Source organism: Scatophagus argus, chromosome 15 (assembly GCF_020382885.2).
Source record: "Scatophagus argus isolate fScaArg1 chromosome 15, fScaArg1.pri, whole genome shotgun sequence".
NCBI lineage: Eukaryota > Metazoa > Chordata > Actinopteri > Scatophagidae > Scatophagus > Scatophagus argus.
This window is the reverse complement of record NC_058507.1, coordinates 19,433,700-19,461,115: the sequence shown is the minus strand read 5'-3', so window position 1 is coordinate 19,461,115 and position 27,416 is coordinate 19,433,700. Positions and strand designations below refer to the sequence as shown.

At 40.1% G+C, this 27,416-nt stretch overlaps 1 protein-coding gene across 3 annotated transcripts in view; it reads right to left on the bottom strand.

Moving 5' to 3' along the window:
* Window positions 1–5,552: 5,552 nt before the first annotated feature.
* Window positions 5,553–27,416, bottom strand: part of LOC124071640 — a 32,957-nt gene continuing 11,093 nt past the window's right edge. Inside the window, exons 2-6 of one of the 3 annotated variants that reach the window (XM_046412363.1) lie at window positions 13,694–17,808; window positions 11,459–11,582; window positions 8,665–9,543; window positions 7,664–7,759; window positions 5,553–7,137 (exon numbers count right to left, since the gene is read on the bottom strand). In XM_046412363.1, coding sequence (XP_046268319.1) covers window positions 6,549–7,137; window positions 7,664–7,759; window positions 8,665–9,543; window positions 11,459–11,582; window positions 13,694–17,117 — 5,112 coding nt within the window. In that variant the 5' untranslated portion in view covers window positions 17,118–17,808 and the 3' untranslated portion in view covers window positions 5,553–6,548. The remainder of the gene's footprint in view (window positions 7,138–7,663; window positions 7,760–8,664; window positions 9,544–11,458; window positions 11,583–13,693; window positions 17,809–27,416) is intronic. The other 2 variants (XR_006845353.1, XM_046412364.1) reach the window with 2 other exon arrangements.

Genomic DNA, 27,416 nt, shown 5'->3' with positions numbered 1-27,416 from the left:
AAAGATAGCAGCACTTAAGCAAGATTATCAAAACCAGTTCATTTGAAGGAATAATGTGAGCTGAACTTGAGCTAACAAGAAATGTTGCCAACAATGACGCTTTCTAAAGGAAACTTCTGGCTATTAGGCCTACCTGGCACCTGCTACTTTTATGGTATCGCTTCAGTTGAGGCTGAACATGCTGTAAACGTTAACATATTATCGCCTCATAAAGTTGCTATCGTTAACACAGTAACAAACATACATCATACATCCTGCAGAGCAACATTAGGATTCTTTTGTCATGTTTCTGGCCACCTTGACAGGTCAGCCTGCCTCCATCCCTGTCACCAGCAACTTCTCACTTCCCCCAGGCCCATGCATTTCTTATGGAACTCTCTAGACTTGCTGTTCTCCAGCCGTCCACCAGAAAGGATCAGAAGACTTTTCTTGTAACAGTGAAATGACCGCCTGCTCAGCTGTTCCTCATTCCCCATTTACCCCCCAAATAGTATTTATACAGCCCATCTCCACCTACTCACAACAAGAATGTCAACGTTGCTTTGGGCTTTCTAGCCTCTTGAACCTAAATCTGACTCTGTACCTGCCTACCTGTAACTTTTATGTGTCTCATTCTCATTGGATGATCTGAGATGCGGTTCTTCTGTGATGATGACAACAAAATTTCATGGAAACAACAGTCCTGGAGATTTGGCTTTTTCTGGATAACTGGAGCTATATGACTTTACTAAATGTAATTATCATGATTAAAACAAGAAAGAGCATGGGAGGAAAAATTAGTGCTGCACTCAAAATATTGTTAAGTTACTGCTCAGGTGCCCAGCAACAATTTCAAAAACTCTGCACTGCTCTTTTTTGCTTTTTTTCCCCCTACAACATAAAAGGCAGTGCAGCGTGCTTCATGTTTCGCAGCCTGCAAAGAGCTCTATGTGATCAGGTCTTGAAACTTTGTTCAGGGTTCTTTTCTTTAGGTTCTTTGACTCATGTATATTGATGAACCTGGGTAAAGGTATCGGGTAGTGTAGTGTAATCCAAGCATTGGCTTACTTGTTCCCTGAATAACATGCCCAGTGCAGGACAGGGTTAAAACAGCCGACAGACAGACACCGAACAGGACAAAGTGAGTCACCATACACCATCAAGTTTAATCTTTATTTGTACATTAACGCATTTCAACAAGGCTTGAGAGTACAGCACATAATAAGATTTCACATAACTCATGTTTTTCCACTAAGAATTCCTCTCAGGTCTTAATTCTTAATCACCACTAAGCTTTAACAGTGATCAGCGTTTACATGAACAGCAAAATATTACGCATATGGCTCGATATCACTGGATTTTACATAAGTCTGTGAAGGATGTGTAAAGTAATTTATCCTTAATATATCACAGTGAAACTAGATGTCTTGCCACAGTTTAATGCGAGCGAAATTCAATAATTATTCCATTGATAAAAATAGTACAGACAGTAGTCTGGCTTATCCATTCATTTGGTCCATTTTGTGAGCTTCAAAGTTCAGTTACTCAGACAAAAAAAAAAATCCCTCCAGCAGTCGTTTAAAGCAACAGGGTTGACATTATTACAATAGGAAGCAGGTTTTCAGGTGCTACAAATCATAGTGCCAATTGACTAATATATTAGAGACAAGCCCACACAGGTTGCACAGGTTAATGAACAGCGTTGTGTAAACAGCCTTTTAAGAAGGAGACCTCAGCCAGGTGTGAAGTGATAATGAGGAGGCAATGAGGACCACCACACGATTCGTCTGGGTGGTTTATAAATTACAAGCCCCTGTCCCATTTCAACAAGAACAAACACTCAGCTTCAAATAAGCAGCACGGCTCTCCTGACGTGATCATACTGAGCTCCCAGAGCTGGCAAAGAATCACCAAGAAAGTGCCTGGAGCCCAACACTGCAGGGGAAAACTGGCTCTGATAAACTTGATCTACAGCCATGTTCACGGATGCAATCTCATATCTCTTCCTTTATATTCTATATGAAAGAATGCCCTGGAAATGATGTCTCCCATAACACGTACACCATGTCTTTATATTGCTCATATGTGAAATGTGGGTGGAATGTGCCCAAAATATGTGAAATATCCCAATGTGATCAGGGCCACTTGCAAATAAGAGCTAATTCAGTCATATTTCAACAAAAAAACACACTCTCTAATATTAAATAAATTCTGTAATGCACTCTCAGATCTTAATGTGCAAAAATGGATTACTAAGTAAGCTGACATAACTTTGGGCCCCAGAAGTTCTAGGTTCACTGAATGCAAAAGGTTTTTGGCAAATTGATTAATTAATTGCAGATTTGCTGGCACCATTAACGTAGAGTAAATCCTGCTTTATGAACTTACTTAATAACCCAAAATCTAGTTTAAACCTTTACTAGTTTCCCATGGCTACTGACTACATTAACCGTACAACATGAGTGCACACACGAGTGTTCTAAATTACTGCATCTGTATAGTCTATAGTCTGCTAATGTTTAAGTAAAAGGAAATGAATGGGCAAAGTACATTAACTTTCGATTAACTTTAACAATTAACAATTTTCTGCCAGCATTCCTTTATTGCCTGATTTGCAACAACAATGTTGCTTTTTGCTAAGTGTTCCCGTTTGTCTCTTGACTGAAGCACTCAACACATTTTGTGCAGAAGAAAAGTCAAATGACATACATAAGTGCACGGTGCATTAAAAAGAAAGTTGTTAACCTCCATCATGATACTCAAATATCGCTGATTGGTGTTTTAGGTTTTGTTGAAGTTGCTATTCATTACTCAATAGAAAAATACAATATAGCCTCAAAATTGAGCTTTAGATCAATGCTTTTGAATATGCAAAACAGTTTTTCACCCAAGTTTTACTTCCTTCATCACCCGCATTAAGCATCCATCCAGTGATGTGCTGTGAATACTATAATAAAATGCAATAATGCTCTTGTCTCCAGACCAGGATTGACCTTCAAGAGCACTGAAAGAATTCCCGGTGGCCTGACGAACTGATAGGCCTGCAGTGCCAGACCAGTGTCAAAATGAAATGGGCAAATAAAGGCAGTCCTTTAGAGATGCAGGCCAGCAGCCCCTGCTCTCACCTGCTTTTAACCTGATGGTATGATCTCTGACGGTCATCAGACATGATAGGTCGCACGCACATACACATCAGCTTAACATTCATTCAATGCAGTGAATGTGTGTGGCCCAGCAGTGTGGCAAAATAACAGACAACACAGGAAGAAGAAAGATTAAGAGAGAAAATGTTGAGCTGAGAAGGGTGTTTCAAAAGGAGAAAAGCCCCGGAGCAAATTTATGCTGCTAAATTGCTAAACTGTACTTCTAAATTATAGCTTTTCATGAGCAATGGATGTTGTTGGCGTTTAAAAAAGAAAATATACTAGTAGTGCTCTTCTCTGTTGGGTGGAAGTGGTTACTCAGAGCTACCAGAGCATCATAATGATAAAGTCCAGGCAGAGCGGTGAGGAAATGTCACATGCAAAACACTCCAAAAGCACACAAAAACCCATGAATACATACGCCTGTTGCCTTAATTATGGAGATGCAAATGACTAATGGCACAAGTAGGTCTTAAACAGGAGAGGTGGCACCACAATCATCACATACACGAGGGGCGTAATCTCTGTTTCTCTTCAGAGCACATCGTGTTTTGGTGTGAGGGGAAACTGGGGCACACATCTCCAAAAATAAAATAATAAAAAAAAAAAATGTGGCGGGCAATGTTGACACTGACCATAAATAAATGAATGTACGGGAAAACCCTGCAACAAAGGACTACACTCACAGTACACAGCTACTCAGCCAACTTGCACGGCAAAGCTGAGCAGAAAGTAAAACATCAAGTAATGTAATGCATTACTTTTGCAGCTCAGTAGTAATCATTAAAATAATGCATTTACTTTTTCAATAAGTGATGAGTAATTAATTACAGTTTCCAGTAACTTGCCAAAAACTTCAAGTTGTATATTCCATGATAGCAATGTAATAGAAATGATAGTAACGTTTAATTAATAATAAACATAGCAACTCCTGATCAAAATGAATTAAATTAATGACTCCTGGTTTGTCCCTCCCACTTCTGGTTTGACCCATGTGGATACAGATAATTTAACTGGTTAAACACAAACAGACAATGAAGCACTTGCTCATCACTAGTAATGGATATTGCGAAGGCTAACACACCCTATTGTGTTTACAAGGTATACACATCTTTGTACTTTAATTTGTGCTTAGTCAAATTACCAAAAACTGACACACAAAAAACTTGGAGCCAAGTAGTATTATTGCAGCCACCCTAACAGCTTAATCTGGCCATGTCAGAATGTCCTCAAAGCTCGCTCTTCATGTTTTGAAACTGCAGACTTTTCAAAGGGATTTGGGCTGAACTGAACCTGTGTATTCAGGGCTCTACAAAATCCCAGCATTTCACTGTTCATAATTGCAGTTAAAGATGCACAAGGCAACAGGTTTCACCCCCAAAAATTACACAGCAATCCCGCAATAGATTCACACTCCAAATTCCAGTGCCATCACCCACGCTGGAAACACTAAACACACACACACACAATCATATTTAGTTGACTTGAAATTCAGCCGCCTCTCACTGTCCAATTGCAAATGTAAAACAGCACAACTGAACCTGCTAAGAAGTGGTTTGCCTGTCCGTCGTTCTTAGCCACTTTATACTGTAACTAGACTTGATTGTGTAACAGACAATAATTTGTCGACCTGCCACATTCCCTTATTCAGATTTGTAATAGGATAACAAATCTGGTAGTACAGTGATCTCATTTAAAGGTGCTACATGTATCATTTTTAACATCGCTAAATGACTACCACATTCATGTTGAGACATTAGTATAATTATCAAACAACAAGACAACTGCTGGGATGATTGGCAGCTCTAACAGCCTCCACACTACATTTTACATTGTGTGCTTCCAGCATGGACTTGGACTGCTTTACTTTCAGCACAGACAGAGCTAAATCTGTCAAATTTTCTCATTGTTTATCCTCCTCAGTAAAGCCAAAGATGCCAGAAAAAGGAGAGACAGAAGGATGCAAAGGGGATTATGGGAGATGAAGTCTGGTTTGCTTTGCTTTTGGCTTTGTTTTTTTTGTTATTTTTCTTTAAAACACTAGCACTAAAAATAACACTGGTGCGAGGCAAAGGCTATCAATCATCACAGCCATGGTCTCGTTGTTTATGGTAATTACACCAAGCTACCTGATGAGAAATTTGTGGTTAAAAATCTTATACATAGAACCTTTAAACAAGTGTTAGACAGCATTTAGTCAGCAATTAGTATTTGGCTGTATAAAAATGAAATTCAGCCATTATTATGCACATTACTGAGGCAATGTTTTCCACATGAAACACTGAATATAGCATGACTGTAAGCATATTGCTCAATTATTACATTCACAATTTCAAATCTAATTGATAAATAAAACATTTAAATTAAATTATATTAATCCTTTCATTATCTGTCCATGTATGCACATTCATTATATATATATATATATATATATATATATATATATATATATTTGTGTGTGTATGTGTGTGTATATATATTTTGCTCTATAATTATCTCAATGTTCAAAATATATTGTTGACACACTGTTAAATATACTGTAAAGTTGGATGTGAATACAAAATACACTGTAAAGTTTAACCTTAATCCATTTCTAAAAGTCAGTTTTTAAAGTAGGCCTACACATAGGAAGTAATAAGAGAAGGTACTAGAATGAAGCATTATATGGGAACAGAGGTGTAATTTAAAGTAAGGCCTGAGACACATTTACAATGTTAGATCTTCATAAATTGTTAGTAAAATGTCGGAGATTAACACAAATTCTTTTCTCCAACTCTAATCATTTTCATGTGTTATTGTAACTGGATTCCACTGTTGTAATAACGTTTAAATGAAGGTGACTAAGCCAAATGACTGAGAATATCTGATATGTGAATTCTGTTTGAGGAAGAATTTTCTTTGATGTTGTATATACCTGTACAGTACATTCAATAGAATTTAAAAAAAAAAACAACATAGAATAATATTTATTATTTAGATATAGAATAGATAATAATGTGACCGTGTACTTTATAAATCAACCCTGTGTTTCAAAATTGATAAAAACCCTTTAGGATTGACACTGCATAATTTACCTAAGTGCTCAATTAGTGGCCGTATTTCCACAAAATCTCAACCTGAAGGTTTCTGTTTTAGCCTGAGTCTCACACTTTGTCAAACTTAAACTGATAATATATGGTTTTGTGTATGTTGTTCGAAGAAAATGCAACAATTAACTAGTCTTTTATGCATCCTTTACAAGATCATAAGAAGGCAATGACAGCAGCTTGATGCAAGATTCAAAATTTACAGGCAAATATAAGCTGTAGTTGTTGCAGCCATCAGTGTCTACAGAAGATCCTTCCTTTCTTTCTTTCTGTAGCCGGCTCAGATCGAGGCAATGAAAGCTTCTTTCAAATGGCCAAACAAAACCATTTCCTTCACAAATCAGCCAGATGAGGACGACGACGGTGACGATGATGAAGACGATGAGGATGAAGAGGAGGGTCTATGGGTCTCACCTCCTCCCAGTTCTGTGAATCTTACCAGTGATGATGATGACGTCACTTCCTTATCTTTCTCCTTTCTGCTTCCTGTACAGACTGATCTCTGGGCTGGTTTAAACTGCCATGTCACCTTTTTTGTTGTTGACGTCTGCTCTACTGTTGTCGCTGGCTTCGCTGGAGTAGTGACAGGCTTAGTTGCCATGGGAATGGCTTGTGCTGCTCCCATGCTGGTAGTAACCCCGCTAACCTTCCTTGTATTGCCATTGTTGCTTCTGTCCTGTTCTCTGAAGAGCTCACTCAGCACTTCAGGCTCAGTGGTTTCTCCGAATAGGTCCCAGCCCAGTTCAGGAGGGAGCCGCTTGGGCCGTGCTATGCCAGAAGATTTATTACCAGCCGCAGAGATTCTGGAGGAGCGACTGGGATCGGAGTCAGACAGGTCTGAGTCCCAGTCGCTGTCCCCTGCTACTGAGCCACAACCCAGTACTGACAGATCAACGGGGCCAGATCCTGAACTCTCTGAGTCTGAGTCCCTGGAAAAATACAACAAACAGAAGGTGAAATATTGTACTAAGGTAATACTGGAAGCCTATCATCAGTCATTATTTAAGTCAAAATATTTCACTATTATCGTCATTCTTATATGCATTCATATGGCGCTAAAAGACTGGATTTAAAAATACTTTAGAAATTTGATCTCTGATGCAAGCATTCTTTATTTTTTGATATTAATAAGAATTATTCATAGTGCTTAATTTTTTAAACACAGAGGAAGGCAACAACATGTCCTATTCAAAATATTACTAAAAACACTATAATGAGTTTGTGATGGAGATTAGATGGAAAGAGGTGGCAATGAATCAAAACATGCCTTTATATGGAAATGGAATTCCGGAAAATGGCTCAACTGCATGTTAAATTGGGGATCACTTTAATCAGATTCAAGAGATCCTAAAAATGTTGTTTCCAAACTCCAGCAGTCTTGGTTTCCCTCTCCTGCTTTAAAAAACCATGAATAAGTTCTATGTTTGTTTGTACCAGCCCCGCCCTGGTACTTACGCCTTTGTGCCCCTCAAGGTCACTTCTTTTTCTCCTTGTTTCCAGAGGACACCTACTTTCACATCCATTTTCTTCACCTGTAGCTCAAATAAAGTTCTGTAATAGAAATGTGTATGTGCAGTCTATCCATATTCAGTGAAAAAAGTCCAAACTCTATCATTATCAGTGTAAAATTTACACTGTCCCCAAGTCCCATATTTGGATTGTTTTATCACTCAGCCTTGATTCCATGTGCCTAAACTTCCCTGGGATGCAAAAAAAAGTAGGAAGTGGAAGCTGGAATTCTTGTAGGCGGGTACCTAAACTGATTTGAATCAGAAGTAATGCGAACGCCGCATTTGACTGTCATGGTTAAGGGGGAGATGAGACCAAAAGTGGCATTCAAACCCTCTCTGATGGTCATAAGCTTTGGTAATAACCAAAAAGGCAAATGACCAGACTGTCAAACAGTGGCCAGGGGGTCACTCTTAGAGGGAGAGTAGAGAGCTGAGACATCAGGAAGGAATTAAGTCTCCACTACACTGACCCTCAAGACCACCCCCAAGGTGACCACTCAACTAGAGGTTAAATTGCTGGATTTTCTCCTTCAATCTCAGAACTGATCTTCAACAACCTAAAGATATAGGTTCAGCAACAATGTCTCCGGGAGGCCTGCCCATGAAGGTATTCCAGAGACACTCAGCTAGTAGGAGACTCTGTGGAAAACCCAAAATACACTGGAATGATCGCATCTGGGCTGAGCTTTCTTGATATCCCTTAGGGAGGACTGGAAGACATCGCTAAGGAGAAAGACATCTGGGCTACTTTAGTCTGCCACTGCAACCCAGATGAGGATAACTGGAGCTTTAAATGGATGGATGGATGGATGGATGGATAGCTAAATCAACAAAATTTCTTTAAATAACTGTTAAAATTTATTTATTTTATACCACACTGAATTCCAAACAGTAAAATGCCCTGAAGCTACAGTGAACACTACGCTACAGTGAAAATGCACGTACCTGCCGCCATAGGGTGTGGTTCCTGCAGGGCCCAGTAGGAGGCATGCTGGAGCAGCCAGGTAGACAAAGCTGTCCGTGCACAGAAAGTCTCCCTCTTCTGGTTTTTGTGGGGGAAGGTGGGTCAGTTTGATGTCCCGTAGTGTATTTGACTTGTCCAAGTCTGCTTTCATGCTTTCCAAATGTTGGTGTACACCCTCATGTTTTGTATCATGGATGGGAACCTCTGTCGCTGTGGTGACTTCACCCTGGGATGCAGGTCTTGCTGACACGGCAAGGTAAACAAAGCTGTCTGACTGTACAAAGGGATCTAAGTCACCACAGTCCAGTCCCAAGCTTCTGATGGGCTTCTGATTAGGGTCTGGAAGGTGTTTGATTGGTTGTTTGGAGGGAGACAGAGGAAGAGGGGAGTCACTTCCCATGAGGGTCACTTTTTTCCTGGGTGGTATTTCTTCACTTTGTGGGTCATTCAGAGTCATGGGATCCCCAAAGTTTGTGTGGTCGAGTGGGGTCTTAATGATTGAAATCCTCCCTATATTATCAACTCTTCTTCCATTCTCATCATCACCCCTTATATTTCCACAACCTGCTTCCTCTTTTTCGCCATCTCCATCCATGTCTTCATGCATGGAGGTGTTGAGGAGAGATGGGTAACACCACTGTAGCTCTGCACTCTCTTCTCTCCCCCATTCCTTTAACCCTCCGTCATCCCCGTCTTTCTCCAGTGATGTGCTGCTGCTGCCTAGGTCAGAGCCACTGATTGGCTGGTCGCTGTCAGAACCAGCCTCCTCCTGGCTTTGATTGGATAAGGAGAGGAAGACGCCACTAGAGTCTGACTCCAATGTAAGGTTGGAGTCTGGAGAGCTGTCCTCCTTAGTGGAGCTAGAAAAAAGAAAAGGCAGTCAAATTACAGTTACATCACCATGCGTCTGCTAAACTCTTGTGATTTCTCATGCTCCACAGATGCTATTAAATTTGTCAAAACCTACCTACCAAGGCCATTGATTTGTTTTTGTTTTGCAGACCCATGGAGCACTTTGATTTTTTCATGGTTCTCATCTGAATGTTTGCATAGTTGTTTTGGGCAATGAATACATCTTTATATTTTAGCTCTCTAATCTAGCCAGGGCTATGGCATCATTTAGTTTGTGTTAAATGATTTATGTTTTCATTTATTAGTCAGGAACAACACACATATTCATGGCCAGATTTGGGGATAGGCACTAGAAGCAAGACCTCTTAAGATGTCATGACAGAGGTGAAGAGGCCAAAGAAGATGTTGACAGAGGAAGCTATGAAGAGGAAAAAATGAGTGACTGAGGAAGAGGCTATGCAGGAGTAAATCTCAAACTGGCTTTTAGTGGCTGGGGAGAGCTTCGTGAAGTAAATGACTGTAAGACAGATTTTAAGCTGGACATCTTGCTGTTGGAGAAGTAAGTAATATAAGCAGGCTTACTAAGTTATATGTCTTGTGTTGTTGAACTTGCTTGATGTTTGGCTGCGTTAGTAAAGCCACTGACTCACTAATTTTTGGACATAAGCCAAGTCAACCCAAGTCAGTTGCACTTAACAACTGTGAGCCCAATTGCACAAAACATAATGTTGCTTTAAGCTTATTAAAGTCATATAGGCTGCATTATACAGTACACTCTGCCAGTTAAAAAAAACCCAAACTGCTAATGTTGTTCAACACTGAACAATATTTTTTGAATTTGTCGAGTGCACATGTTCTGTTCTAAAACCAGCAAGTACAGTAGAGTCCATATACAGTCTATATTTGAATATGGACCATGTGGCAGAAATGCTGCTGTACACCGACAACAGTTCGGCACATTTATAAATATAATCGATTATTATATCAGAATAACAGCGGCAGCCAGTTTTTCTTGGCTTTTAATGCCTTTCATGGACAATAAACAGAGGATAGATTCAGTTCTGACAAAGCACAACTTCAGTTCTTGTCTTTCTGCATTGCTGACATGAACTGAATGTCCCTGTTCTAATCTCATGGGCAGATACCCAGCTGTCTGCCTCCCCAGTATGAGGTGTTTATAATACTGAGAGGTATAAAGCAATGAAATAGTAGTATGATGCATTTGGTAGTATATCGTGACAAATGCTTGAATGTTCCACCAAATCACCCATGTATGTACACAAATCACTTAATAAACAAATTGCAGCATTTCAATCGTTCACCTGGATTCATGTAAAACAACAGCACTGCATTTAGTAAATAATTAAACGCTGAAGGAGAGCAGAGGAAATTAATATCTCACCAAAAATCTTTGAAACTCAATTGATTACATGTAGTGCCTCTCAAGGCTTAAGTGTTGGAACGCTGCCATTTTGGTAGTAAGAAGTTTCGGGACTTTATTGTGCATTTACTTACACACTGAACTCAAACATGACATAACATGAGTTTTAAACTGCATGAAACACCACACTGCATGACACTAACTCTAATCCTAAGACGAAATCAGATGCACGCCATTAACTTAAGATATCCAGATATCCCAATAAAAGTCATACATTTGTCAACTGACCTATAAAGCCAGTACATGTCGATGTGTAGTGCAAAATTAGGGCTTTAAATTGAACTGAACATCCAACAGCAATGTGGCCTAGAGCATTCATGAACCCCCTTAAAAAGTGACTTTGATCAGATCTTCAGTATATCTTAGATGAATTCAAACATGGATTTTGTTTTTGTAGTGTGCGGTCACCCAGGACGTATAATATTATCTGGTGAAGAACAGATCAGAGTCAGTGTTGACAAGCTTCATTTTTGTGGAATTACCTTGCGCCAACAGTGGAAGTCCCAGCAGATTTGGTTGACCAGTCAACAGGAGTTCTGCCTGTGTCTGTATCTGGTGAAGGCATAGCACTTAGCTCCAAACTGACCTGGGATCTGCTCCCCATTCCTGGAAAACAGAGAACAGATTCAAAACAATTAAGCAAGAGAAATATAAGATTTAATCAATACATTACATCATTTATTCCCCTCTCAGACAAGCCTTTGCATATTTGCTCACAGTCAGTGGATCAATCTTTGCCATCTTCAAGTGGATTTTGTAACATTTGTTCATATTTATAGCTGAGGCCTTTTTGCAGGATTAAAAAGGGACAGACGGGTTTACAAGAGCAGCCAACAAATCCTAACCTCGTTTTTTGGTGGAGAAGGGGTACAGCTGAGGTAGGACAAGCAAACAGCTCCTGTTCATCTCAGACACATGACAATCAAGCAGACAAGCCTCCATCCAAACTTGTCTTTAAGCCATGAAATCCTCTTAATGGAACAATAATTTGGTCATTGATGCTACTGTTCATAAATCATTTCAAAATCCCCACCTTCATGTCAACATCCACCCATAGGCTCTGAGTCTCCCTTACCCTGTGGGGAAAATTATTGTCACTCCCTATCCATTCCCTGCTGTGCTAAGCTCAGTGCGTGCTCGAGCGGAGTGATGAAGAGTCTGGATGCCATTCTACATTAAACAATCACATTATTATCACCTTTTCACAAACCAAACCGCAAACACGAAGTGATTCAGCCTTGGCATATGTTTGGCAAACTGGTCTGAGTCTTGACCTGGATCTTTTTACTGAAAGGTATTTCGGTGCTGATATGATGTATCAATTATCTGAGAAAGCTAATGTGTTATTGAAAAGTATTTGAAAACTGACGTTTAATATAATTTATATATCACAGATATGGTGTCTTTATTAACCTTAGATTTTTCCCTTTATGATTTCAGTACAGACTGATATTCAAAGTAAGATTGAGTTGTGTGTCCAGGGAGATGGGAAGACTGAAATATCAAATTACATTGTGGAGTCACTATAGTTGAGACAAAACAACAACTGGACTGCACTGATGAAAAACTATGTGCTGAGGTTTGACATGTTCTAAAGTCAGACTTTGAGTCCCTAGGTTAATAGAATTGGTATATATATTAAGTTTCAGAGATTCAGCTTCCTGTGATCCTCCAAGATGTTCTCCATTCTCTGCCTCATTACTCCTTTCTGAAATCATATTAGAACAATGTTCTGATATTAATGAGAAGAAAATACTGGAAAACAATATCTATACCTGGCATCTGATTAATAATTAGTTCAGAACAATGAACAGTTGCTCTTTGCTGGCTCTAATTCACTACTTTATTTTGGTACGTATATAAATGAAATAATTCACAGCCAACATCCTAGCAAAATTCTCATATGGACACAAACAATACAGAGCAACTGCTAACAATGGGACAGTGTTTACTGTATACAGTGTAATACTGATGTTTTGACTGTTTTAAGACATAATGTAGCACACACAAACAATGAAAGCCAAAATGTGAATTAATTGATTTCAGTTAAAAATGCTAGAAAACAAAGTATCTCCTCATTTTTCCTCATGAAAATAGAGATAACAGATATTAATTTTCACATTGTCTAAAAGGTGACTGCAAAATTGCAACTTAACTTTTTATTTTATCTAAAAATATCAGTGATTTGCCATAGTCAGCTTTATTTTCATTCATGCAGCTTGGTTGGGAAACTTACATGAGACAGACAAAAGCACAAAAAGAAAATGGATAAACTACAGTAGAGCACAGCAACAAGTCAAGATTTGTTGTCTAATATGGATCAAGCTTGAAAAAAACATTACATTAAAACATTAAAAAATGTTTTCTTTAATGCACCCTATCTTTCTCAGGCCACGCTTTCAGTGTGTAAGCCAAAACAACATTGATGACATCACCATGACATATTCAGGACTCTTCCAAAGCTGTAGACATTATACAACTACACAAGTTCTACTAGTTCTACAAGTGTAGTTATAATTACACTACACAACTACGAATTCGAATAGGAACATCCATGACAAATATACTTACTATATACTTACTTTTATGAGTAAGATCAAGAGTTCCCCTTTAACATACTAAGCTGAATTTCTCAAATTTATAATATCATTGCAGGCATGTGAATAAAAAAATACGTGATAAATGAAAAGGAACAGAAAATCTAAACAAATATCTACCTGTCAAGAGAGCAGCTTTCTCTCTCTGTGGCCCAGGGTGTGTTTGGTACATATCAGCTCGTTCCCTCTGCGGCTCCAGCAGAGTTTGGCATAAATCCTGTGGGTCCCTGTGTGGCTGAGACAGGTCTAGATGCTCCAGGTCGGAGTCCAGCTCCCTGGCTCTCCTTTCTAACTCTGTTAGGCTGAGCTCTGAGGCTGCTGAGGATGGGGGATGGGAGCCACCAAAGCCAATAGGGGGCCGGAGAAGAGGCCAACGCTGCAAGGAGCCTGAAAGGGAATCTGTATCACCTCCTCCTCCCGCTCCCCCTTTCTCCCAGCCATCATCCCACAATGTGGTGACCATCTCAAGCACAGCATCCCAACTCTCCATTCCCCCTTCGTCTCCAAATGTTCCTCCTTCTCCCTCCACCTCACCTTCTCCTGTCTTTAATTTAGCAACCACATCCCCCAACTGTTGTCCATGTTGCTCTTGGATTCCATCCTTGATCTTCATTCCTCTCTCTTCTACCTTTTCACATTTAATTTCTAAATCCTTTTCCTTTTTCACATCTTCCTTCTTGTTTTCATCTTCTTCCATTTTCTCTTCAACCCTTCTCTCTGACCTTTCTTGTTTGGTTTCCTCCACCAGCCCCTCAATAACAGTAACTCTCTCTTTCTCCTTACCCAATTTCTCCACAGTTTTGTCTTTCTCTTCCTTCCCCTTCCTCTCCTCCCTCTCAGTCTTCTTCTTATTCTGCTGTCCTTGTTTCTCCTTGCTCCTGGATCTCCTGTGTTCTTCCTGCTCTCTGCATATCCTCCAGTGTTCCAGGTTCTGTTCCTTCAGAGACGCCCTTCCCACCAAACTGCCTACCTGTCCTGGATCTGCATGAGAGGGCTCTTTAAGTGAGCATCGACCCACTATACTTGTAGCATTCATTATGTTTGTTAGCGGGTTCTCCGAAAGGTGGCCTGGACGAGGAAGGAGGTGGGCATGAGGGCGCCTCTTCTCCAGTGCTGTGAGGACAGAGGGGAGTGGGGGAAGAATGGGGAGATTGTGGAGTGCCCCACCCTGTCGAACAGTCCGTTTTCTGACAATGATTCGACGAGGCCAGGTGGACTCGATGCCCTCAGTGGGGCCTGTTGACTCAAGGTCTCCAAGGCCTCTGCTCAGTCGAGGACTGACCGCACCTGGGCGAAGCCCTGTGGCTGTGCCAGGTCGAGTCCTAGAGCTGGATTTGGATGATTTGGACTTCTGGGATTTGGAACTTTTCTCTACACGACTAGATTCAATTCTATCATTATCCAAGGTCTTTTTCTCAGCTTTATCTGAAGGGGCAGTATCGCTTTCATCCCCAGCCACAATATCTATCTGAGCTTTATCCGTTGTCTTGTTGTTGTTCTGGCTTTCACTCACAACTCCACTCTCAGTGTTACACTTAGTCCCTGTTTCATTGCTAATCCCAGCTTCTAATATTGCTTCGGGCTCAGAAGTAGTAGCAATCTTAACTTCTGTCTCAACTTTAGCTTCTACTTTGAACTCTGCCACCGAACCAACCTCATTATTAATGTTAGCTATCAGTCCAGCTTCTTTTCCAGGCCTGTTCTCTGCCTGTCGCAAACTAGCTTTAGCCTCAATCCCTGCCTTAATCTCTGGCTTCATTTCTGGAACAGATCCAGTTCCAGTTTCAACTTTATCTCCAGGCCCTACTATATCCTCAGTGTCCATTACAGTTGTAGATATAGCCTCAGCAATGCATTCCGGTTTAGCCACAACCCTTCCAGTTTTTTCCCCACTCCTTGTCCCTCCCCTGTGTCCCTCTTTGTTCGCAGCTGGAGGCATATTTCCCACCCCAGACTGCACTCTTCCTTCCAAATCCCGTCCCCCTGGTCTTGTTTTCACCTGAGAGCCCATTCTTGTTTCAGATCCAGCATTTTTAATGCTAGCTCTAGATCCATTGTCATACTTGTTCCAACTTTCTGCTCTATGGTGTTCTTGTATTCCTGTCCTGACTTCAACCTCTGACATGTGTCCAGCTCCTACTTCACTTACTAATCTTGGACCACACCCAGATTTGCTGTCAACTAACACCAAACCCACACTCCCATTGTCGAACTTTGAAACCATACTCCCACCTAAACTTTCAGGGCCAACCTTTGACCCAGCTCTATTCCTACCTACAGCACTAGTGCCCATTCTGGGGGCAGCACTAGGGGAGGGTGAAGGTGAAGGCTGGGGGAGCAACAGGGGTGTTGTGTCTAGAACCTGATCAGGCTCTAAAAACACAGAGTCTCTGTCTGAGCGTAGAGGAACTGGACGACCATACCCAAAGGTTCCAAAAGTTGATGTTTCCCTCCTCTCTCTTTCTCTTGCCCTCTCCCTCTCTAGCCTCCCCCTCTCCCTCTCTCTTTCCCATTCTCGCTGGGCCCACCCTCTCTCCATCTCCCTTTCCCTCTCCCTCTCCCACTCTCTTTCTCGCTCACTCCGCCCCCATCCTCCTCCTCGATCCCTCAGGTCATGCTCCAGGTCATGAGCAGACAGTTGGACCAGTGGGGCACGGTAAGGGGATCGTCTAAGCTCGTGTGGTGGTGACAGCCTGAGGCTCTGGGTTTGGGAGTAATGTCTTGGCTGAATGACCTGGGGAGGAGAACAGCGCAAACTCTGAGTCTGACTGGGGCGAGGTTTGGCAGGGGAGAAAAAGACTGGCGTATGGTAACCCGAAGAGAGAGGTGAACCAGAGAAGGGGGAAATGAGTGGGGAGGTAAGAGAGGAGGACTGGCCTCCAGGGGGAGGGTAATGACCTGGGTTCAGGTATCCACCTCCTCTGTCTATCATTTCAGTTGTAGTAAGCTCCAGACTCTCCAGATGTTTGGGAGGTGTCAAAACTTTCCAGGAATGTCGACTATCTCTACTCTTTGTGCTGTCTCCATGGTGATGATGGTGATGATGGTGGTGTTTCTTGGATGCCGAGGATACTCCTGGTGCTGAGAATGAGGACACAGAGGGAGAAACTGAGCGGGTGAAACGTCCTGGAGAATGACAGCCATCCCCATCAGCATCCTGACCTCCAAGCTTCAGTGAATCATAAATAGCTCTTTCGTCTAGTCGCCGCACAAATGAGGGGTTCGGAGTCAAAGAGCGGGGCTGCTGATCAAACATATCAGCCGGAGACCTGCTAACCCTCAGGGAGCCACTTGCTGAGTAGCTAAAACTCCCCTCATCGCCACAGACCCTCCTTATTGACCCTCCGGGGTGATGGTGATGGCTGTCAATCTGTTGATTGATGCACATGGTATCATAGATGGATCTTTGGGGTATGTAGCCATCTCCATATCCCCCTTCCACTCCCCCAGCTCGCCCTCCCACTCCCCCATCCAGAGCTCCATGTTTCTCCAGGCAGCAGGAGCTCTTCCTGAAACACCCGGGACGGCTAAGAGGCTTGCCCATGATTGGTCGGATGGATGACTGTGGGAGGGGTTGGTGGGAGGCACGTCTGAAGTTTGAAGAGTGAATTGTGAATTCTTAAATTTTACTAATTCTGAAAAGAAATTCTTTCAGAATGTGCAAAATGCATGGCAGCTGGCTTTAACAAAGCCATGGAGAAAAAAATGGAGAAATGTCAAGCCTAAATGTTTGTTTTTCCTTTTCTGGTAAAATGCTGAAGCATATTTCTTCTGTTTTAATGACAAGTCAGGACAGCCTTGTGATCAAAGTGTGTCACTGCTGAAAAAAAAAAAAAAAAAATTCTGTCAGAAGTTCCGTGACATAAAAAAAAATGTAAATAATAATGTTCAAATAAAATTTAGAGATGGATTCCTACTTTGCGAAATATTCCAACCAGAGTTTGAAGAAAAACATGAAAATAAAAGTCAAAATATGTCCAGTTTTTATGTCCACAAGGGTACTGTTCTCAGCTCATCTTCTCTCCCATTCTCTTCACAGCATGACTACATTTGTATTTATTCTGGTTGTTTATTGTTCTGGCTGTCTGTTCAGAGCCAATTAAGTCTTTATCCAGCGAAGCTTTAGTCAGTCAGACACAGAGCGACAGAAAGACTGAGCACAGTGGATGGAGGACTGAATCCAGTGAAAGCTCTTCCTCTCATTCTGGCTGTGTTTGTTGATTACTGTTGTCTGTCTGTGGAAAACAAAGCAAACAAAAGATTTGAACGGATGACAGCTTGAAAATGTCTCTCTATAAATATAAATGTAAGTGGATATTAACATATTCAGTACTGAGGAATTAGTAAATAATCATTGATATTCTTGCATGTCAAATTAAAGGGCACTCCACCAATTTGAAACTTGATGCTCAGTTTACTTGTAACAAGTACACTAACCCTAACCCTACAACATGTGTTGTATAATGTCTGGGGTTGTGAAAAGATCTGAGAAAATAATAATAAGGTGTTATCAAAGTTATCTCCAATTGGGCATGAGACTTCAGATTTTTAAAAGAAGGTCTGTGCTACAAACTCGAAATGTGTGGTTTGAGCAAGCAGGAAGGGTCTAAAGACAATCTGAATTCAAAAAGAAAATTGAAAAAGAAAATGTACTTTTAATCCTAGATCACATCCACAGTCATGACGTGTCCTATTTAATAATATATGTGAAAAAGTTACAGAAAATCAATTTCTTTGTATTGTTATCTCAAAATCATATTGTCTTTTCTTCTAGAAAAACAAGGCACAAAATATTCTCATAATATCATGGCTTTCATCCATTAATCAATACCTCAACTTTTAGTGGCACAGAGTTAAAATTTCAGGTCAGAAGAATAATGCCAGTGTTTCTGGGGGCCAGAGCTCACTGATTACTGCACAAAAACACAACTGTATTCATTGACTTTGGTGAAACTGTATCAGATTTTATGGAGAAAATATTTTGCTGAACTCACATTCAGAGCTAATGCTATTGGCTACTATAAATAGCAACCAATGTCCATTGCAAGTACCTCCCTTATTACAGGAAAAGCATGTAAAAAAAGCAAATGTGCCAAAGAAAACAAAACCTCTTCTGCTTCATGTGGACTTTATGTTGTATAATGGTAATAAATAAAAATCCAGTGTTATCTGGAGCTTGACCCATGCTAGAGAATACAATTTTGTTGATTCATTTTTTAAATCTGTCTGTTGTGAAACAGAAGTGCATTGCTAAATTGTTGAAGTGCCTCTGTAATTTCAGTCCCACAGTGCATGCAGAGCGCTTCGCAAACAGTTGATAGGAAAAGTACCCAACAGCTGTGCAAAAAGAAGCAAACTATTTCATCAGTCTAGAATATGACAATCACTTATGTTAAGTGATACTCAGACCAAACAGGACCAACAAAATGGCCTCCATCCGTCAGTGGGCTACCAGTAAGTCAGAAAAGAGTGCAGGGGTTAGCGGGTAACCAGATGGACCTTCAAAACTGTTGGTCTTAAATCTTCTTTAAATCAGACCCTTTGTGTTTTTCTTCCCAGGACAAGCTGAACACTGTGGCCTTAGATGGCTAATTTCATTTTAGGAAATAGAACATGTCTACACTTTAAATAACTTAGATAAAAGTCAATCTATAATCTTTAAATGTGCTTTTTTGTAGACATATATTTTTCTCCCTAGGATGGGCTAAATAACAAGATATATACTGAAACCCCAGTTGGCTTAGTTCCACTGTAGAAGTTGTTTTAGAGCATATAACATACCAGCAGCTGTCAAAACATGTAGGATGAAAAACACAAGACGACAAAATATAAAAGCCTAAAATGTACTCACCAGGTTACCTATTAAGACAAAAGTATTACACCAACAGGATTTTAATGACATCGCATTCTAAATACAGAGACAGCTTTGCAACTTTAACAGCTTCCACTCTTCGGGGAAAGCTTTCCACAAGATTTTGGAATGTTTCTGTGGGAATTTTTGCCCATTTATGCAGTACAGAAATGATGTGGTCAGGTTCCAGGTCCAGTCTGTTCCAGTTCATCCCAAAGGTGTTGGATGAGGTGTGTGTGGGCCAGTCAAGGTTTTCCACACCAAACTCATCCAACCATGTCTTCATGGACCTTTGACCTTTGGCCTTCCCCAAACTATTGCCACAAAGTTGGAAGCATAGCATTGACCAAAATGTCTTGGTATGTTGAAGCATTAAGATTTCCCTTCACTGCAAGTAAGGGGCCTAACCCAACTCCTGAAAGACAGCCCAATAAAAAGATGTGTCTGGATACTTTTATCTATATAATGTATACGTTTTTCCTCTAGGGATGGGCTAAGCATTGAGCTAAATACTAAATGTCTTTGGTCAGTTTCATATAAATTACGAATTATGAATCATTTACCTATATATTTTACCAACCTAAAGGACTTTGGGACTACCCCTTTCCTTTTTCCACCAATTGGGAAATCTATTAGAGAAGCTGCAATATCTATTAATTGATACCCTGTAAACTATACAACTTCCTGCTAACCGTCATTTTTCCATACACATGCAACAGAGAATATTGAAAGTTTATTCTCTTTTCTTGGTACAAGATTATTTACTACAACCAAGAGACAAGCTTCTCTTGAGCAATGGCTGCTGGTAGAAAACCATAAGACGGCTGAAAAAACACGAAAGTATGGGAAAGAGACAAAGACAGGCTGGTTGCTCACATTCTCTCTGACCAATCAGTGAGCTGCAGTGTTTTACTCCACCTTCTAATATCAGCTGAAAAACATGAAGGAATGGAGTGGTTTTATCGGTACCATACGCAAATTTTGTCTATTCAAACACCAAAACATGTGTAACAAACTGAACTGAACAGAACCAGACTGCTTTGTGAAAAGGTAGCTTAAGCTAAATATTGAAACCCCACCTGGCTAATCCTCTTGGTCAGTTTCATTTAGTTATATCTTACATATACGGTTCTCACAATAGAGTGAAGGCTCTTTATAGGCAAGACAACAAATGATAAAAACCTCAGATTTACAAATCTCCCCAGGATGGGCTTAACACCTGTAACACTAAGTTAAATACTGAAGTCTTTGTTGGTTTTTATCAATTTTGTGGAACATATCTAAAAACATATAATATATCCAGATATACGACCATCTTAACTGTGTAAAACTCTTCATAGCTAAGACAACAAAAGATAAAAACCTGAAACAACTCAGCAAACCATTCTGAAGTTGGAGAGATGTTAATGCGGCAGCCTGTACCAAGCAGCCTTAAACCCCCCCATGCAAATTGGTGCCAAAAATAGTCAAAGTGACGTCAATATTCCTTCAAAGCTGTTCCCTCCATCAATATGGGAAAACAGAAGCTGAATTTTTCAACATGCCAAAGTCAAATTGTCAAATTATGAAAATTTGGTTCGGTGTTGACATTCCTCCTTTGAATCAGGCCACCAACACTCCTTCATCTACAGCAGCTTGCCTGCTAACTCTAGCTCTGTGGGAGATAACAACAGTATTTAGCATGATGATTAGCTCTAAACGTTAGCTTACAGGAAGTCATTAATGTTAAGAGAAAAAGGCATTTAAAACAGATTTTACCCTCATAAGGAAGACATCTACCACATAAACATACTGAGAAATCTGGTAACCTCAGGACGACACTGACTTTCACCACAGCTGAACCAACTTTCAGTTCAAAGTTAAACCATTTACTGTTCTGAAAACTCAATTCAGACTTCTTTTTCTCACAAATAGAAAAGAACAGATTGACATGCACTTATCGAAAAACATCTTTAGAGAGTTCTTCACAGTGGTCTTGAAGTATTCATACTAACATCCATCTTAAATATAATATTAAGGAGTCAGAACTGTCTAATTTGCCTGTATTAGTGATGACTTCCTCACAAATTAGTTAAGCTCCATCAATGGAGCCTATTGATATTTGAGAGCCATTCCTAGTCTCGCTATCTCTTTATCTTTTCAGTGCACCTTCATGCTTAAACATCCTCTCTCCCTCTCTCCTTCTGTCTTTCATCACTGCTGCTGCCACCTGCTCTATTTTCTCCCAATCAACAGAAAAGCCAGAACCTTATCAACATGGTCATAGTCATTAAAAGGCGTCAGTCAATCCCGTCCGTCCATCTCAGTTCCATCCTGGTAATGTCTTGTCATTCTGCCTCAAATCAACATCCTATTTTTCTTACCGGCATCTCAGCCCCGTCGCTTCTCTCTCTCTCTTTATCTCTGCCGTTTTTCTCTTTTTCTGTTGCTTGTCTCCCTCTCTCTCTCCCCCTTTCTCTCTCCCCTCTCCCTCTCTCTCCGCTGTGAATCATGCCTTCTGTCAGAGGAAGGTTTTTTTGACAAGCGCTCTCTCTCTGCCAACCAACACACCAACGCACACCCTCCTCCTCCTCCTCTCCCTTTCACTCTCTCTCCTTTCTAGCTTTTCTTCTCCAGAATTCAGCCTCCCTCTACCTCTTGCTCTATCCTTCTCTTCCTCTCTCTCTCTCTCTCTCTTCCTCCCATTTACTCTCCACACAGCTTCAGGGCTTTAAGAGCTTTGGAGCTGCAAAGAGACCAACTTCTCCTCTACAGCTGCTTCTCTTTTCTCCCTTCCTCTATCTCATCTCTCTCACTTGTCATCTCTCTGTAATGCTGTGTTCTCTCTCTCCCTTCTCCCATTCCCTTCTAGATTTAGTTTGACCTGAGTGGGTTACCCTTGGGAAATCATCACCATCAGACATTTTAGAAATGAAGGAACAAATGAGGTGTCTATCTATCTATCTATCTATCTATCTATCTATCTATCCATCTATCCCACATATCTATGTTTCTATGGTTCTCCCACACACTCTTTTCTTCTCTGGCTCTCTCTCCATCCCTCTTGTAGCCCTCTCAGTTTGCCCTCTACCTCCCACTCTTCACCTCAGCGTTAATGCAACACGCATCACTGTGGAGGCGGCAGGGAGAGTGAGAGAGACAGAGAAAGATGGAGCAACAATGGATACTCATATACTGTACAGAGCATTATGAAAAGCATCGTTATGGGCAATATCCTTTGACCACTAACAGCTGTGTTATCATTAACAGATGTTAAAGTGATAATCAGTAATATCATGTATGTATTTTGCCTGAATAATGAAACAGCTAGCTTTTTGCTGTAACAAGATTTAAATCATCTGGCAAACAGACAGTGATGTCTCTTCTACCCCATTTTGGGAGGAACAAACAGAAATAGAATAACAGAGCAGTTAGCTTGAGCAGCAGCAGAGGAAGCAGCAACCATGTTTGGGCAAGAAAAATGAGTGCCATCTACACAAACACAAACTTCATCAAAAAAAAGGAAGAAAGAAAAAGTGACAGTGCTGCCCACATTCTTTGATTGACACACTGAGAGATGTATCTCTTGGGAATCCACTAAAACACAGCAGTAAACACAACATAATAGATTGCATACATCTGCCAAGACTGAACAATCCTGTAAATTGATTTAGAAATTTCTGAACAGCATCTGAATTCAAAACTCAACCAACACTGGATTAATAAGGCACATACAACTATCAATATTTGAGGGATTTCAAAATTCAGATTAGGATACTGAACATCCACATTTGCATGACAGCTGGGAAACTCCGTCTACTGAATATGAGCTCTAGAACACCTACTAAGTGGCATTTCCTTACCGCACTTTCTTTCTACTTATCAGCAATATGTTTGTCATAGACAACCATATTACTGGCTCATGGTGGCCATGACTTTTGGTCATATCAAATCAATTGGTCATAGGCTGTGAAATAATATAAGGGTGTTGTTATTTTTTTAATTATCTATCTAATTTATTTCTGAGATTGCTCGTAGTTTCTATGTGTGTTTATCTTCCAAATTACATTTACACAAGATGATCCAGAGGTACAGCAGTTTATTTCAAATAGGCCATGCCTACAAGAAGTGAAAACCATGTACATTTGTAGAAGGAGTGGTTAAAGTTATAAGAAGTCTCCATGTCTCTTGGTTTAAGACTTGTGAACTTAACTATAACATAGTTACATACAATTACATGCGATGCAGATGTGAATCAAACCCAGGTATTTGCATACAAACAAACTTTGTAGTAGTCCCACTCCCTCCTACACCATCACTTGTGTACATGGGAATCTCAAGACACATTAGGTTCACTTGATGCTAAGGCAGTGGGCAGAGTTAGAGCAGATAATGCATGTGATTTACTGTACAAAAAGGCTGCACAGTCAGGGTTTATTAAAATGAGGTCTGTGAAATCAATATAAAGACAGGCAAGTAGCATGAAAATTGTATGGTATTTATGCAGGGTTTCAATTGCAAGATGTACCATTCACCACAGTCTTGTTAAAATTGGGCCAGTCATTTCCATGATGGCTTGTGTGATTGACAGTGACTGACTCATACTCTCCTTTTTATTATGCTTGTTCACTGTGTGAGCCCAAGTGGTGTTGACTGACTGACTGACTGTGTGTGTGTGTGTGTGTTGGAGAGAAAGACAGACAAGAGAAAGTGAGAGAGGGAGAGGCAAGCAAAGCCAGGCAGAAAAATCTCAGTCAACACAGGAAAAAAATAGATTGTGAAACAGTGAATTTGCTTGAAAGAGTGTACAGCTTAGTGTGTCTTGTGTCTACACTGGACAGCTGAGCTTGTTATGTTTGGTAAGACCACATCTGGGAGAACAAGAGAAGTGAAAAAATATGTAAATGCCCCTTAACGTGAAAAATTTTGTTATGTAACTTTGACATAGAGGATACAGGGGACAAAATTAAATGTTTAGTTGATGGCAAGAAACTTTATAAATTCATGTATTGCTTATCAATTTCTTGCTATTTGTAATATGATAATATGATGTAAATCTCATGACTCTTCAACTCAGGATTTCAAATTTGGCTTTGATAATTCTACATCACAACATGTCAGAAGGAAATCTGTACTATTTAGTCCACTAAATTTATTACAGCTTAAGGCCTGTAACATTGCCTGCCTCACTTTAGAGAAAGCTAAAGCTGAAGATGATACTTTAAATCAATTTTCTTATGTGGTTCATTAGAAAAAACAAACGACAAAGATACAGGATAATATGGAGACTTCAATGTGTGTCTGCAGATATTACGCCTGATCTGCCATAGATAAAGTTTGACTATGTTTAGTGAGATAAAGCTAACCGGTTATGGTTAGAGAAAGTGCTTGGTCAAAAGAAGTCAGCTTTGACTTTTGAGGGAAAAAAATGCAAAATGACTTTGCCATTGATTATTTTGTGTTCACATCTTTCCACCTCCATCCAGCCTCACCATTTCATTCTGCTTCACTTTTGTTCACAACAGTCAGTATTCACTTGACTGAAAGATGCTTGTCAGGAAAATGTCAGTACAGCCCATTTTACATACTTGAACAAATGACCAAGTCTTTTTTTAAGACAGCATGATAAGCCCTCCAGTGACTGTGATAATTATGACTCTTGTGGCAGGTAGTGTTGTTTTGAAGCCACAAAGTCCACAGAGGATGGAGAACTGGGAGACTGCTCTTTTGTTTCCTGTTTTCTACTGACAGTAAGTGTTGTTTCACTTTAATCACGACCATGGTCACCCCCTAACCTTAAACACGTGGTTATTACTGTGACCCTAAGTTTTTCTAACTTAATTTACTTATTCTAATCCAAACTGCAATATTCCCCAAGACCAAGTTGTTTGTGTTGATGTCCTGACCAATGATTTGGAATCAGCTAAATTATGTCATCTAGTTGATAGGGCATCAGAGTGACAAAGAGTGTATATTGTTGTTTAATTTGAAGGACTAGTTGCATTTTTCTAGTAGCGGCAGATGTTTCAGGAGTGGCGATCCTGATCAATAAACCTGAAATTACCTGTAATGATTTGGCTAGTCTGTAATACTCTCTGGCTATCATAGTTGACATTTTTTGCTCAATCTCAGGTTGTAATATTATGCATGGTATGGTTTGAACCAACTGCTTGCAATTTCAGTTTGTCCTCTTCTTTGGTTTATGACTAAATACTAATCTGACAAAGTCTAACCTGTTCATCGTGTGTAGTGGCTGTTTTGTGTGCTAACACGCTCAACTAAGTTGGTTCACATAGTAAACATCAACATGTTAGCACTGATGCTATGAGCATGCAGACACGCTTACATTAGCATTTAGCTCAAAGTACAGTCTCACACAGCTGCTAGCATGACTGCAAACTCTCTCTTTTTCAATGTACATGATAACATTTTCTTTATTCCAATGAACAACTTTTTTACCTTTACAGTCTTTCTTAAAGCATTTTTCAATTTTCTGTGTAAGCTGTAATCTAAACACCACCCACCACCCCTCTTCAGTGTAAATATGTAGAAATGAAAAAAAAAAAAAATCTAGACACATGGCCTCAGCTTTATTATCTGCATCAGATGTATCTATCTCCATCAGGACAAAAAACTCATGCTGTATGAACAGACAGCTGCTCCACGCAATGGTTGCTCCTCATTTATTGTCATCAGTAAAGAATTTTGAAAGACAGTCAAATCCTGCAGCCTGCTCCTGGTAAACAAATGAATCACCTAAACCAAATGCTCAGTCTCTATTTCAGCTAAGACAGAAAAGAGTGGCTGTGTTCAGAGAGCAGATAAAAGATAAAGTACTGGTTCAAAAGCACCACAGTAGGCTTCTGGCACAGCATATGGTGGCCTGCAACTGACACAAATAACACAAATCACATTTTCACAGTAAGTGCAGTGGGCTTGCCAAGTAGAGCGGAGATCCAACAGAAAAGTCAAGTAAAATATAGAACAGTAACTATACAGTGCATGGGAATGAAATCTAAAGATTTTTAGGAGGTTTTTAGTCTTTTTACTCTCTATTTTACTGTGACTGGTAAGGTTCAACAAACCTACTGGACTGGCTGACAGTTAAGTGTAAAGTGAACAGGGTTACAGGTTACAATGAACCCACAGACAATCATGATCCTACAATGCAGTTCCCCTCAGCTGTACAATTTAAGCATCATTTAGCTCATTGTTTTGGTTTTGCAAACTACAAACGCTACTCTCATAAGCCTTATTTTCAGCAGCAGCAGCTAGATTGTTATCTACAAAAACCCCCAAAATAAATCCACTGTACATTTCAGCACCAAACACCAGACAGACAAAGTTAGAGACTAGCTGGTGAGTCGTGTATTAAGCAGCTAGAGACAGGTATGTTTCTCATGAGTTGGTAGAGACCAAAGCCCCTTCTTCATATTGAATAATAAAGCTATCCAGATTAATATGTTGATGATTTCACAGGAGTCAAATTCATCTGTAACTGTAGACCAACAAGTTCTTAAGTCCAAATGTGTGAAAGTGCAGGCTTATTGACAGTTTGCTTGATCATGATTTTTTAGGGTGAACAGGACATGGATAATTTAAGCTGTTTTTTTATGCATTTTTTGCAAGATTTCATATTCATAGCAGGTAGTCAAGTTAGTAAATCATGAATGAGTGGATTGTGCTACATAAAATCTAACAGTGTTTACTTACTGACTCCCTTCTCCATTCCTGTTTTATTTTTTTTAGATAAATGTCAGGGTCTGCATTTTCATGCATTTATATTTATAGCCTTACGGCATTAAAATGGAGGCTCTGCCCTTTATTTACCTGTTGCCATGGTGATTTATCTTATCAGAAGATCAGTAAATGCGCTTTTTGAAACTGACCCCAGAACTAAAAGGAAAGTAAATATTGGATTTAGTATTGGACTTTCATCAGGTGGACGCAAACACAACTACAAACCGAAACAGCTTCATATATTGATAATATTGATCAGTGTTTTCAGCTAGT